The sequence below is a fragment of the Gambusia affinis genome, linkage group LG15 (assembly GCF_019740435.1).
Source record: "Gambusia affinis linkage group LG15, SWU_Gaff_1.0, whole genome shotgun sequence".
Lineage (NCBI taxonomy): Eukaryota > Metazoa > Chordata > Actinopteri > Cyprinodontiformes > Poeciliidae > Gambusia > Gambusia affinis.
This window is the reverse complement of record NC_057882.1, coordinates 12,594,385-12,608,013: the sequence shown is the minus strand read 5'-3', so window position 1 is coordinate 12,608,013 and position 13,629 is coordinate 12,594,385. Positions and strand designations below refer to the sequence as shown.

Sequence of the window (13,629 nt, the reverse complement as noted above, 5' to 3'; positions counted from 1 at the left end):
ACCCAGGGGGAAAGCCCAGACCGAAATCCACGAGAAATAAACCCAAATGCACAAAGAACACAAGAATCTACAAAGAAATTAAACACAATATGGCAAACTGATAATAACTACATATGGCAAGACCTTTTCCTGACAATAATAAACCCAGAGGTAATTCGAGATGAACACAAAGAAAACTAAAATAAATCACTGGGTTTTACGAGATTTTCACGATGAGTAAAAATATCACGTTGTCACAATATTAAAAGTAAATGTGTGATATTGTATAATTGCTTTTATGTGAAAAACGGAAGCAACAATTATTTGTACTGTTGCTAAATTAACATAAAATGTTGCTTTTTCTTATTTTAATAATGTTATGTGCACCATTTATTTAATGTTATTTTTGATTTTAATACTAAAAACTATATGATAAACACTGTTGACTTGTAACAGAAATGCTTCTTATAGCAATCACACTAAAATAGTTTCTCTGATCTTAATAAAAGTGATGCATTGCATCCACACTGCTGGGTTTTTTTTATATTAGTTTTCACAATATATTGCATTTATCTTTGTTTTTAAAAACCAGAATGACTTTCATGCAGCCAAATTTGTCTTTCTTGTAATCAAGAAGGACGTGTGGGAAGGGAGGGTCAACGCTTCAAAATGCTCAATAAAACTTTGATAATTTTCTCTCATTATAACCATTAAAATGCAGGAGCATTTCTTTAAAAATCAATATCTTGGTACCGGTAACTTGCCAATGCTTTGTTGCATCCATAAATAATTTAAATGATCTTTTTTTCTGTTTACACAAATACAAGTGTCTCAATTCAGAACCTTATGTGTAATAATTGAACCGAGTTTTGACCATTTTAATTGTTTTTAGATCTTGAACTTGAGCTGAGCTACTTTCGTCTAGATTTTTTTTTTAAAGTAGTGAAATTACCCTTTACTCAAATGTCAGATCAGACGCTATAATCAAGACTGAAGGACTATGACTCCAAACCTTTCATAGCTGTTGGTTTGGAGTATGAAACATGTCTTCTTTTATACATTGATTTACAGCAACAACTATTAACTATTTAAGTATTAGAAACATGAAGTCTTCGCTGTTTTTCTCAGTTCATTTATTGAAACTCTTCGGTAACACTGTTCGGTATAAAATACTCTCTGTAAAACACTATTTCTCTACTCATGAAATGTTCAAATAAACCACTTTAAAAATAAATAGCACATTAATAAATATAGTAATAAATAGCAAATAATTCTTTGGAAAGTCCTGAAGATTGAGGCGGTGGTGGAAAAACAGGATGTTGGGACGTCTGCTGGAGACATGTGTCTAACATCCAATTAGAGGAAAGATAGAAACTTTGGGAAATACCCCCAAAAAGCCCTGGGATATTCAGAAGTACATCACTGGAAAAAAAAGTAATCCAATGTTCAGATTAACGTTATACAGCTGTTAATCCCATAGCTGTGGGCTGATGATTCAGTTTTTGTCCTAAGTCTTCTGTCTAAGCAGTCTTTTGTGTCACAAGTGTGACTTGGAGGCCAGCAGAAGAAAGTCCCTTGCTAGTTTGGTGAGGTAAAGGTCTAGGTCCCTAAGAATGATGTAGCCCTCCACTCTGCTTTCCCACACGGTTCTGGGGATCCTCTGTCGGTTCTGGAGCGTTGCAGTAGGTGTCGGTCTGACCCAGGAACTCCTTACGACTCTCATCTAGAGGAAGAAAGTAAAACAAAGTTTATCAGACCAGCTGCAGTGTCACTTCCTTTAAAACTCACGTGGACTTTAACAGAGAGCGAGACCAAACAAGAAAAAGAAAGAAACAAAAATGCATGGGCGTATATCAGTAGGAGTTGTGGGTACCTGACTGCTGACTTGGTTCATCAGGTCCCGTAAGTCTAGCTGAATGTGTTTGATGCTCTGAAGCAAACTGGCTGCCGTCCTTTGCGTGTTCTGCTCCTTCTCCAGCTGCTTCCTCTTCCTCTCCAGCATGCTCCAGTAGGACTGGATGTCCCTGAACGCCCCATCTAGACGGTCCCAGTCCTGATCAAGCAGCAGGAGACAAACATAGGTCCATTACATAACAAGAGCATTGCACAAACCCGCCTGTACATGCTTGCAGCTGTGAAAGGGGATTTCCTCTCAAATTTTCACAAACTTTATGGCCTGCAAGACGAGGCTTTTGGATGATGTCATTTGGATTCTTCTTTTTAGAATTTTAGGGGGGGGAAACTCAACAGAATTAGGAATTCTCCGAAATGTTTGCAATCTACAGTGTGACAGCCATGAATGTGTTCTGTGACACTTACCGACAGCTGGAGCCAGTTGTTGAAGTCGGTGGAAAGCAAAGGCAGATCTCTCAAGCGGTGGCTTCGGTCCTCAAAATGTATGTTTCCCATCTGCTGCTCCTTCTGTGAACATAAGAGTTTTTTTGTCAGGTATAAAGCAAAAAAAAAAACAAAAAAACAACAACAATAAAAGAAAAAAAGCGAGCTGAGATGGGCAGTTCTAGACTGTTGACTGGGTCAGAACTGGTTGCTATGGGGGCTGCACAGTGGCACAGTTGGTAGCACTGTTGTCTTTCAGTAAGAAGGTCCTGGGTTCGATTCTTTCTGCACGGAGTTTCCATGTTCTCCCTGTGCACTTGTGGGTTCTCTCCCGTACTCTGGCTTGATCACACAGTCCAAAAACATGACTGTCAGGTAAATTGGTCTCTCTAAATTCTCCCTAGGTGTGTTGTGACAGACTGGCGACCTGTCCAGGGTGACCCCGCCTCTCGCCCAGAACGTTAGCTGGAGATAGACACCACCACCTCCCGACCCCACTAGGGGACAAGGGTGTTAGAAAATGGATGGATGGATGCTATGACTCCTGAACTGACCAAATAATACTAAATTAATTTCTTATGATTACATGACACTAAAACTAATTGATCCCTTGGATCAATTTCGACTTTCACAATATAAACGATGAATGTAAAATTAAGGTGTTCAATTCGTATTGCAATCGGATCACAGTTTTCATCTGCTAGCACTCATATTATATTTAACAATGAAATATTGCCCAGCTTTTTTTTGTTTGTTTGTTCTGACCCCGCCCTGACCCCCTGGCAAATTAGCTCCAGGTTTAATTAACTTACATATTTCTTCAGAAGGTTCTGCACCCTGGTTCGCGTGGATCTTGTGAGACGAAATGAGTTCTTGTATTTATTTTTCTGGACAAATGGCGATGAAGGAGCAGATTCCACGCAGCTCATTATGCTCCAAAGAAGGAAAAAAGCGCACCAACTGGGCATCTGGAACAGACACAGAGGTTAATGTGCTGCAAACTAAAATCATGTTTGAGAGATTACATTTTCTTAAAAAGATTATCAAAGTTGGACAACACTGAACCAAATCATACAGCTGGATTTGAGCCACTACTGCCAAATATAGAAAATAAAACAGATGTTACTTTGCACATTTACGGGATTTTTCAAATATTTCTGAAAGAATTTCCACACCACAACTTTAGTCTTTCCCCAGACATCTGCTTACCAAGTATACACTTCATTTCTTATCCAATTCAATACCACTGTTTCCGGCGGAGTTGCACAAACACTTAAAACAGAAGTGTCCCAATTCCTCTAAACACTTTCAATGTGGAAGGAAGTATTTAGGCCTTCTTTTAGTGCTGCTTCTGCAAGGCACCCTGCAGGCAGCAGACCCCACTAAGGAAGGGTGTTGCAGGCAAAAAAGAAGAAGTCAGATTGCAAAACCTAACAATTCTATTTATGTCCTGGAGTTTTGCTGAACTTTGCTGTTGAGAAGGAAAAAGAGCCAATTTTCCCATTTTTGCTAGTCTTTATATGTAATTGCATCATGTGTTGAGACTAAATGACTCAGTGTATCTGTGACACAATGCATGATGAAAGCCTTCTGCTGCTCTGCTGTGTATCAGTAATTGATTAATAGTTTATAGTTGATAAGAGTATAGTTCATTGAAGATGAAGTAAACAAACAGCAATAAATGGCTTACAAAGGCAATAAATACACAGGCGTAATATCTGGGTTAAGATAAACAACCAAAACATTTCCATTAAATTGTTTATATATATATATATATATATATATATATATATATATATATATATATATATATATATATATATATATATATATATATATATATATATATATATATACATTATAATTGTTCAATTTGGCTTACCTTCAGGGTGATGTGACCAGCAATGTAATGATTTAGTAAACTCACCAAAGCTGTTTATATTCATTTAGCTACTTTCAGTTTCTGTCCTCTACCCCCGCCCTCTTTCTCTCTCTCTCTCTCATTTTGCTCTGTTTCTTTCTCGCTCTCTTTCTCAACATCTTTCTGTCTTGAAGAGTTTCACCTTCTTGTGGTCAGCGAAGCGTTTCTTAACGAAACACATGAACGAGAGCAAGAGCAGGAAAACACCTCATTGCCGTGACACAAAACTGGCAGATTTTTTAAAAAAATTAAAAATTGGACTAGAGAAACATTGACATTTACAGCATTGTGTACCCCAACAGTGAGATTAAACCAAGGAATTATTATTTTGTGTAAAACGTGAAATCATAAATTCTGAAACTTCTACTTTTTCTTTGGTCTTTTTTTTTTTTTTTTTTTTTGTCAAGAGGACCATGACTGTGCATCTTGGGGAAATCTTTCAGGAGTCTCATGATTCTTGTACTCAATTACTCAGTTTCAATAAATCTCACAATTTAAAAAAATGCTCTAGAAAAGACCTTGTCATTATGGTAATTTGGTCACTCTCATTACTGGAAACAGAAAATATTTTCCAACAGCTGGAAGAAAAAGGATTGATGAGAGAAAAAACATGGCTTTCTATTATTATTATTATTATTATTATTATTATTATTATTATTATTATTATTATTATTATTATTATTATTATTATTATTATTATTATTATTATTATTATTATTATTATTATCGTCTGAACCTAACTTCTCCTTTTTAGGTCAATTAGAATTACCAACCCTATTTCTATTTTCTAAATAATAATGAGAAAAAGAATAGGTCATTTTTACTAACTAATGTCTTCAAAGTAAGAAGTTTAAATTCAGAATGATTTCTATCTCCTTAAACAACGGGCAAAAGAGCTGATGATGTCATCAGCTCTTTTTAAACCTCTGTGAGGTTATCATGGCACATCCGTCACCTGTGGATGTATTTCAGGAACATACCTAGAACACACTGCTTTCATTTTTGGAAAGTCCAAGTCTTCCTCCTGGGTCCGACAAACAAAGACTTTTGTTTGTCAATTAAACTTTCTAATACCACTCTTTCTCTGTGTATGAGTCTTTCCAGGTTGAAATAGTTTGTCAACTTGACTTGTGTATGACTAAAAACAATTGTGAATATTGTCAAAGTTAAAACACAGCCATAGCTCTCCCAAAAATAGCTACAATCATGCAAATGTGAATAAAATAAAAAGAAGTTGAAAAAAATAATAATAATTCTCCAAATACCCTGTTGTCATTTGACTGACATCTATGTATTTTAATTTCTTCATTTACACTGACTTATTTGTAAACACCAGTTTTCCAGAGAAAGCTGAAATGAGATCTTTCCGTCCTCACTGAGTTTGAAAAGTCATCATAAAATCTCGTCATAAGAATTTCCTCCTAATGGATATTCTTACGTGTGTGTGGAAAAAATTGCAACTTTCCTCAAAAAATCTGCTTATTTAATTTTTTAAACATGAAAGAAAAGAAAATCTGAGACATTTCTCCATCACGATAAGCAGCATCACGAGAAGGTTTCAACATCATTTTCAGCATGACACGTCAGGAATTCACCTAAGCTAAGCACTCTTGTCTGAAGACTTTCTTGATGATGGCCAGTGTTCATTTTCAGGCTGTTCAAATTATGTCAAATCCCAAGTTTAGTTGTTGATAGAAGTTTATGTGTTTTTTTTTTTTTGTTTGTTTGTTTGTTTTTTATAGGAACCAAAATTTCCTTGACTCGTTATGAGATTTTTTTCTCAACACCTCATTCCATAAACTGCTTTAGTTATATTGGCTAATTGCCATCTTCCATAATCCAAGAGCACACATTTTCAGTCTGAAAGCAGGATTTTATGTCTTTTGTTCTCAAAACTTTTAATACTTTTGCTTAGATATTTATTTTGGAAGCAGGACTTCATGTCTTTCTTCTCAAAACTTGTAATCGTGGATGGGCTTATGTTACTCCTTTTTATACTTCCACTGTGTTGGAAGTTGAACTGTACAATGTAATTGTAACTTGCCTTACCAAATAAATGTTAAATAAAAAAAAAAGATGCAACTTAGGAAATATCTGGAAAATATTGTAAGGACAGCTGAACTTTTTTTCTCTGAAGACTACAGCAGGCAGGAACAGAAGAGAGCTCAATTATGTGACTCAACAGAGTGTTAATTTGACGGGATGCACATTTGTAAAATCAAGTTATTGTAACTCTTTATTTTTTACACTTTCCCCTCAATTAAATGTGTTTTTTCTCAAAAAAAGAAAAAGAAAATCTTGTAATGCTTGTACTCAAAACTTCTCTTCGTGCTCAGATAGTCTCTGTTCGGACTCTGCTCGCCTATGAAACATTTTCTGCTCGCTTCTGGAACAAAATGCACTGTCGCCTAGCAACCTCTCAGCCAGTAGAATGAAAGTATTGTACTGGGTGCATTTGTTTCCTTTCAGCAGGTGTGCCTGTGTGACTACTATGGATTGTAGCAACCTGAATCACCCACTGGATGCAGGGAGAAACAACAGCCTCAGCTTTCTGCTCCACGTTACAACATCCGCTAGCAGTGTGCTAATTATTGATATGAGTAGCATATAATAGGCAGGAGTTTGTTCACCCAACCAACCAAGAGTCCAAGCAGAAAAATTCCCCTACAGTGTTTTGGATGTGACAGTTAAGGGGTTAAACACCATAATTTAATGATGCCATCGTTTCTTTTTAAAACTAACTCACTTCTATCCCGGCAGCATTTGGATTAATAATCCAGCTGTTTCTGTGATCATTAAAACCAAGTCTTCTTTTTTTCAAAGAAAAAAAGTCCCGCTTTTTTTCTTTGAAAAAAAAGAAGAAAAAGGAGAGTATCACCCCTTATGTCTATTTAAAGGAAAGTCTTGCTCAGCTTTACAGTGACAGTTTGAGAGGGTGAGTCAGTAGACTTCCAGTGACTTGTTTACTGTCGAAACCACAGTAAAACTCACTTCCGTACAGAAAGAGCTGAACATTAAGCAAGCTAATAGTCAACATTGCTAAACTCTCATTCTTGTTCTATATGAATATTAGAAACAAAGCACAATGGTGATACTGATATATTGTGCATTCAGTAAAACACACAGTGCTAAATATCTTGTATCGAGACATGACCATGTCTTATCTTGCTGGTAAATTTTATTTAAAATTCTTTGTCACACTACTTTTTTTCAATGTATGGTTGTGTCAGCATACATTACTGTCTTATGAGCATGTAAATAAGGGGGATAATTTCCCTTTCGTGTCAACCATTATAACCACAACCACACCATCATGCAGTTTTTACTGCCAATTTCTACTTTTAAGTTGTTTCAAGTTAATCTGGTACTCAGCAACATGCATGTATGTTTCCCTGTTATTTGCAGAAAGTATTTCCACTCAAAGCGCAAGGGATTTAAAGTTTTCTAAATGCTACCTAATTTGTACCCATTTGTATTTTGTATGGCTTGTTGATTCATTCATTTGCCTGGTAAATTCATGTCTTTTATTTTGTAAAGGAGATATTGGTTCTGATTAAACTTGCTGAAAGTGTCAATTTTTCAGTGACAAAAATAAAACAATGTAACTATAAGGACATTAAGTTTCCTCCTTATAAACTCTTTGTGACGATCAACACATAATTTCTTACTGAATGAAAACTGCAAGAGAATTTGCTTCCCCGGGGTGATTCCTTTTTGGGGAGAAACTAATGTTGTGGCTAGTAAAGGGGGAAGAGCTACATGAATAAGGGCTTTCCTCATTTTCACTACCTCTTTTGAAACTTACCGATATGGTAATACTAGTTTTCCCATGTGACACTTGCAATTTACTATCAATCTATTACCAATCTTGTTCATTTGTGGTTTCAAAAACCGCTCTAGCTTTAGTTTTGCTTTTCCTTCCAAAATGTGCTTGCAAGCCTGAAAAGACACCCACTCATGCAATTCATTTTATTGTAAATTGCATACCGGCACATGTGTTAATCATGTGCTCAGCATTGCAAGGAGGCCTCAGTCATGTGGCTTTTTTCCCCCCTTTTAATCAATGTTGTTAAAGGGCTAATGAAGCAAGCAAGAAAATAGCACTCTGTTTAATTTCACGTGCACATTGTGGTCATTTCATTCTTCAGAACAAAGAGGTGAGAGTAAAGTGTAACTCGCAGAACATTAATGAATTTCTGATTAAGTAAATACAACAGGCAAAAGATGCAAGTTCAGTGGTCATTTCAATATAAAAGGAAGAGAAAAAGTTTTAAAATGCAGGGAAACCAGAATAGAACAAAATGTAATCTGAAATAAAGCCAGACAGGAGACACAGTTATGAATGTGAAGAAGTCAACTCCAGGGGAGGTGACTGTAGTTCACAAGACGAACCAGCAAGGAGTGATTGACAGTGAGAAACTGAAATACTGGGGAGGTTAAAAGGTGAACAAAAGAGCTGGGCTGATGAGCTAACTTATCACAGGTGTGAATGGAGGGAGCAGGAAGCAGACTGAGGAGACGGAGATAGAGAAAGTGGCACAGGGGGCGTGGGAGAGTACACAGGGGAATAGGATGCCCATCTAACCCTAAATAATAACTAGACTAACGAAACATAAAACTAAAGTATCAAGAATAACTATGAACAAGAAATAAACCTATCTGGAAACACTAAGAAGAACTGAACTGGAATGATCTAATCAAAGGAAAGACAAAGGAATACAAAATAATCAGACTTGAATAAATAAAACTCCAACACAACCCAGGATTCTAATACTAACAAATATAAGAACACAAACTGAAACTAGAATAATTAAGAAAAAAGTAAACAAAAACATGGTTAGTCTAAATAAAAAAGGAACTTAGAAACCAAACCAAGTCCAACAAGCTTTTTCCACATTAAAGTCTTTCATACACCAGGCTGTTTTTCATTGTTGTCTGCTGTCTGTGCAAATCAACAATTTTCTGTGCTACTCCAGAGTTACCATGGGTATCATGGCTAATTCCCTGACTAATGCTTTCTCTCTTTCTTTCTCTCTCTCTCTTTCTTTTTCTCACTCTCTCTTTAACTTTTTCTCTCTCCCTTTCTCTGTGTCTCTCTTTCTCTCTCTCCTCATGGTCGGTCACCGATGTTCTTTAACAAACCTCTGAAACCTTCACAAAACAAATGCATTCTGATATGACATTCGTTACAGATGCATTATTTACTCACCAGATGGATTCTGGAGGCAACTGGATGAATTGGATTCTATTTTCAGATTTAAATTTATAAGGAACTTTTAAAACCACCTATAATATTTCTTCATTCAAAAATTATGCTCCACTTGGTGTCGGTGTTTCATTCAAAATCCCTCAAAAAATATATGTGACTGTATTGCAAACACATGAAAAAAATGTTCAAACGGTTTACATTTTTGCCTGCTAAATAAAGGCACAGCATACAGAATATGCAGGAAAAAAATTAATATAGCCAAAACATTTTCTAGCATTGCATTAAAAATAATCCATCCATTCTGTCAAAAACGACTTTAAAAGGTGCCACCTGATTAAATGTTAACTTTAGTATATGTAGACACATATATTTTGATTGATCACACTTTTTAAACAATCCAGAGAATGGATTGTTCTTCTTACCATTAGTAAAGGGAAAGAAACAAACACATGCAACACCAGTCACACTCAAAGACTTGAGAACAAAACAAATGTGCTAAATGTCATTCTCTGTTTGGTCCTGTTTCTTACATTTCAACTACATAAGCATTAGACTTTTGATTTAGTTCAATTAAGCTTCTTTCCTTTGCCTGTCACTAAATTACAGCACATGTCATCTCAAGGTACTGCAAAATAAAAAATGTCCACATTTTTTAGAGCAAGTAAGCCAACGTATCATTACTTTGGTTTACTTGATCAGCACTCGACATTAAATAAATGTCAAAATCTGCAAGAGTTTATGACCTTTATCTTTAAAGTAAATTCTGCCAGTACAGTTTAACTTAAAATGTGAAGTTTAATGTTTTAGTTTCAAATCCTGATTGTAGTTCAGGGAAAAAATTACTTCCTATAAGATTGCCTTTTTGCAGAACTATTCTCCTCTTTAGTTGCCAGGCCCCTTCCCGCTCCCTCTCATATAATGACTCATAAAATAACGACTCCTTGGAAATATATTTCAAAGTAGTTTTTTTCTCAATTTTCTTTGGACGAGCTAGGAATTTTATCAAGCATGTACATAACATTTTTATATCTATTTTGATCTCCAGTGCAAAATACTATATATTCACAAACAGTTTCAAATGTTGTACAACAAAAATATTTTTTTTAATTCATCCATCCTACTTGATATGTACTGAATTTTTCATGAAGTTGACATCTTTCAGAAAAAAAGCAGTTCCACAAAAAGTATGGCCTCTGTATGGTACACTTTCCCAATTTGTAAAGTGTCACTGTTTTCCTTCCACTTCACAATCATTCACCAATTTGTATTTGTCTTTTAAACACAATCTTAATCACATATTAAAATTTCTGATTCTAAATTGAATCAGACCTACTAATATATTTTACTAAATAAAAGCTGATTTCTGTATCTTTGTGGAGATGTCATTATTGAAATAGATACTGATAAAAAGCTCTTTGCTTGTTAATGAACCAGAATATTTCAGCCTGCCATGCAAATAACCCTTATTTAGCTGCAGACTCTAATTTCCACCTGCAGTTTTTTTTTGGCAATTTGTAGTATAGAAAAGAATTAAAACATTAAATGATGTGATTGTTGAATTACAAAGTATTGGAAAAGTTATACAGGGGAAAATGAAAATATACTGCTAATATGCAACAATTACACACCCACATGTGCTTACAAGTTTGCCAAGAGACTAGTCACCATCTTACAGAAAATGGCCTGAATTATTGTTCTTCAGTTCTCCCGCTGTTCCAAGTATAAGAAAAAAGTTGAGGCCTCCATCAAGAGCTTTTATGGGAAAAGTTAGAACTTGTGTAAAATATTATTCATTCATGAGGGTCCTGATCATGTAACAAACCTCTAGAAGACCTTTGTTGCCCGTTTCCCTAAAGCTCTGTATGTCTAAGGAACATCACTGCCTTCTGAAAGACATCCAAACATATTCTGTGGTTCTGTACTTTACCTCACATGAACCTTCCTTCCCCTTAGAGGTCATGCTCACACTGAAGGGGTCTCGAGGAAGGCAGCAAGACGCTGAACAACAGGCAAGGACAGCTGGACAAACACAACAGAGAAGCTGGACTAAACATTTGATCATTTGGGTCACCACCTGGGGAGTCACAAGTTGACATGCTAAGGCGATGTGATGTTTGAAGTCCAGGAGGGGGCTATCGTCCTGGGTATTCTTTACACAAGCATCACACTCTGTGCCAGGCTCTGGTTCTATAAAAGCAGCTGCTGGTTCACAGACAGACAGATGTGCTCTTGGTTGCTTCCTTGTTTGCCATCTCTAACTTTATTTTGTCCCCGTTGTTGGATCAGGAAAATGTTTGCAACCATCGCGCTTCTGGTCTTCATGTGTCTGACCACCACCACCCATGGAGACCATCATCACGAGCCTTGTCGTAAGACACTTCTAATACTTCTGTTGATACCCTTTTGTCTATTTAAGGTCGAGAATTTTTTATGCTTTCTGCAAAGGTTGTATAATCTTATTTTTCAGTGAGGTTTGCCTGGTGGATAAATGCGTATTACTTTTGTTTCAGACACACACAACATGACTGGATTCATGAGTGTGGTGAGTTTTTGTCTTTATTGTGATTAAGATCTAATCCGTTCTGCAAAAAAAAAACATGTAAAATGTTCTTGTCTTTGGAATTAACCAGATGAACCTAAAAGGTGACATGAAAGCATTTGGGTCATTCACCTATGACTCAGTGGGCAGGAAACTGAGATTCAGCTCCAACGAGAGTCACCCAGCAGACACATCACTTGGTTTGGACCTGCTGATGCTTTTCGATGAGGTAACTCATAAATTTCACCCCATAACTCTTCCAAAGAAATGTCCCATTGAGGTTGTTTTGTGATCTGACAAGTGAATATGTTTTTGCTTTCGACAGGGGGTTTTCTATGAGATTGACGTCAAAAACCATAGCTGTGAGAAGAAAAAGCTTCAAATGTCCTTGCATCCTTTTGACATTCCTGATGATGCCAAGTTTCACAGTACAGTGACCACCGGGAGTTCCTCCATTAAAGGCGAGGGGCTGAAAGTCAATGTCTGGACTGGATCACTGACAAATATGAAAGGTGGGATAGTTTCTATGAGATATGACTTCAGTGTGGCTTTATAACTTCAGCAATTTTCAAGTTTGACTTCTGATTTCTCTGTCAGGTTCATATTCCATGTCTGTAACCATGGGATGTTTGCCAGTGTCCACTTTCTATTTCACTGAAACCACATCATTCCTCTTCAGGTTAGTTTTAGGTGGTTCTTTTGGCCATGTAGAAACAGGATGTAATGGGTAACGTTGCCAAATTTCCCTGTAAATTTCATGCTTTTTTTTTTCTTCACAGCAACATGGATGTTGAACTGGAAATCAAGGATCCTGACCTCCTTGTGGTGCCCTCTATTTGTCTCGGAAAGCCTGTGGAAGACACCCCTGAGGGAACAGTAAACAGCTTCCTCAACGAGTTCATGTAGATGAAACCTTCGAGTGAAAAATGAAACTCACATCAAATCACGACTTCCCAGAATTATTTTTGCTTTTCTTTAGTTTTTATGCTTAGCTCCAGTTTTTCTTTTGATGCTCCACTTCATCCCACCTTTTTTTTTTAATCACGTCTTTCTGCCCTGAGAAAAAAAAAAAAAAAAAAAAACCTGTGCTGAATTGATATTGTATTTTGATGCAAGGGGAAAATCTATGGTAAGGGTTGCAGAATTGGAAAAGAAAACTAACAAATGGTGGCTGTTCAAATTTGTACCACTGTCAAAACATGTAAAAAAATTATTCATAAAAATGTCAAAGCTGCCAAAAGTGTGATGTGTTTCATTTTTGCCAGTTTTTTTGTTTGAACAAAATGACTTACAGTAGAGGTGTGGTTTGGATAATGGAACATTACAAACTTAACCTAGTCCAGAAACTTTTCAAAACAATTTTTTTATTTTTTTATTTTTTTACAAAATGAATATTAAATTAATATTAAGCATGTTGCCACGAGTGTCCCAATCCAGTAAATAAACAAATTATTATATGCTTCCACATGGGATTATTGAAATAAAATCATAAACAAGCACACTAAATAATGTGTCAATATCAAAGCATTCTTCAGACATGTCACCAATACAATATAATAATAGAGTTTTAATTTTTCACTTGCATAATTGTTTGCAATTTATTGAAGATTTCATTGTACTCGTGCTGTGTGTGCACTACAGCAC

General features: G+C 36.1%; 2 protein-coding genes across 2 annotated transcripts; one reads left to right on the top strand and one right to left on the bottom strand.

The window, feature by feature from the left end:
• Positions 1 to 492: 492 nt before the first annotated feature.
• Positions 493 to 4,207, bottom strand: LOC122844628. The gene is made up of 5 exons (XM_044140293.1): positions 4,199 to 4,207; positions 3,129 to 3,284; positions 2,299 to 2,400; positions 1,853 to 2,032; positions 493 to 1,702 (listed from the first exon to the last, which is right to left on the bottom strand). Exons 2-5 carry the CDS (start codon positions 3,282 to 3,284, stop codon positions 1,517 to 1,519), a joined length of 624 nt encoding a protein of 207 aa, XP_043996228.1. The 5' UTR covers positions 4,199 to 4,207; the 3' UTR covers positions 493 to 1,516.
• A 7,334-nt stretch (positions 4,208 to 11,541) lies between these two features.
• On the top strand, positions 11,542 to 13,225 carry epd (ependymin). Its single transcript, XM_044140290.1, has 6 exons — positions 11,542 to 11,815; positions 11,957 to 11,988; positions 12,077 to 12,214; positions 12,311 to 12,497; positions 12,583 to 12,664; positions 12,765 to 13,225. The coding sequence occupies exons 1-6, from the start codon at positions 11,557 to 11,559 to the stop codon at positions 12,889 to 12,891; spliced, it is 825 nt and encodes a 274-aa protein (XP_043996225.1). The 5' UTR covers positions 11,542 to 11,556; the 3' UTR covers positions 12,892 to 13,225.
• Positions 13,226 to 13,629: the final 404 nt, after the last annotated feature.

What these genes read in the sequence shown, in the direction of transcription:
- LOC122844628 (XM_044140293.1), bottom strand. Translation starts at nt 3,284, where the DNA reads ATGCCCAGTTGGTGCGCTTTTTTCCTTCTTTGGAGCATAATGAGCTGC. An exon ending in ACAACTGGCTCCAGCTGTCG is followed by an intron (nt 2,033 to 2,298) that starts GTAAGTGTCACA and finishes CTGCTTGATCAG; the next exon opens with GACTGGGACCGTCTAGATGG. An exon ending in TGAACCAAGTCAGCAGTCAG is followed by an intron (nt 1,703 to 1,852) that starts GTACCCACAACT and finishes TTCTTCCTCTAG; the next exon opens with ATGAGAGTCGTAAGGAGTTC.
- epd (XM_044140290.1), top strand. Translation starts at nt 11,557, where the DNA reads ATGTTTGAAGTCCAGGAGGGGGCTATCGTCCTGGGTATTCTTTACACA. An exon ending in CCATCATCACGAGCCTTGTC is followed by an intron (nt 11,816 to 11,956) that starts GTAAGACACTTC and finishes CTTTTGTTTCAG; the next exon opens with ACACACACAACATGACTGGA. An exon ending in ACCACATCATTCCTCTTCAG is followed by an intron (nt 12,665 to 12,764) that starts GTTAGTTTTAGG and finishes TTTTCTTCACAG; the next exon opens with CAACATGGATGTTGAACTGG.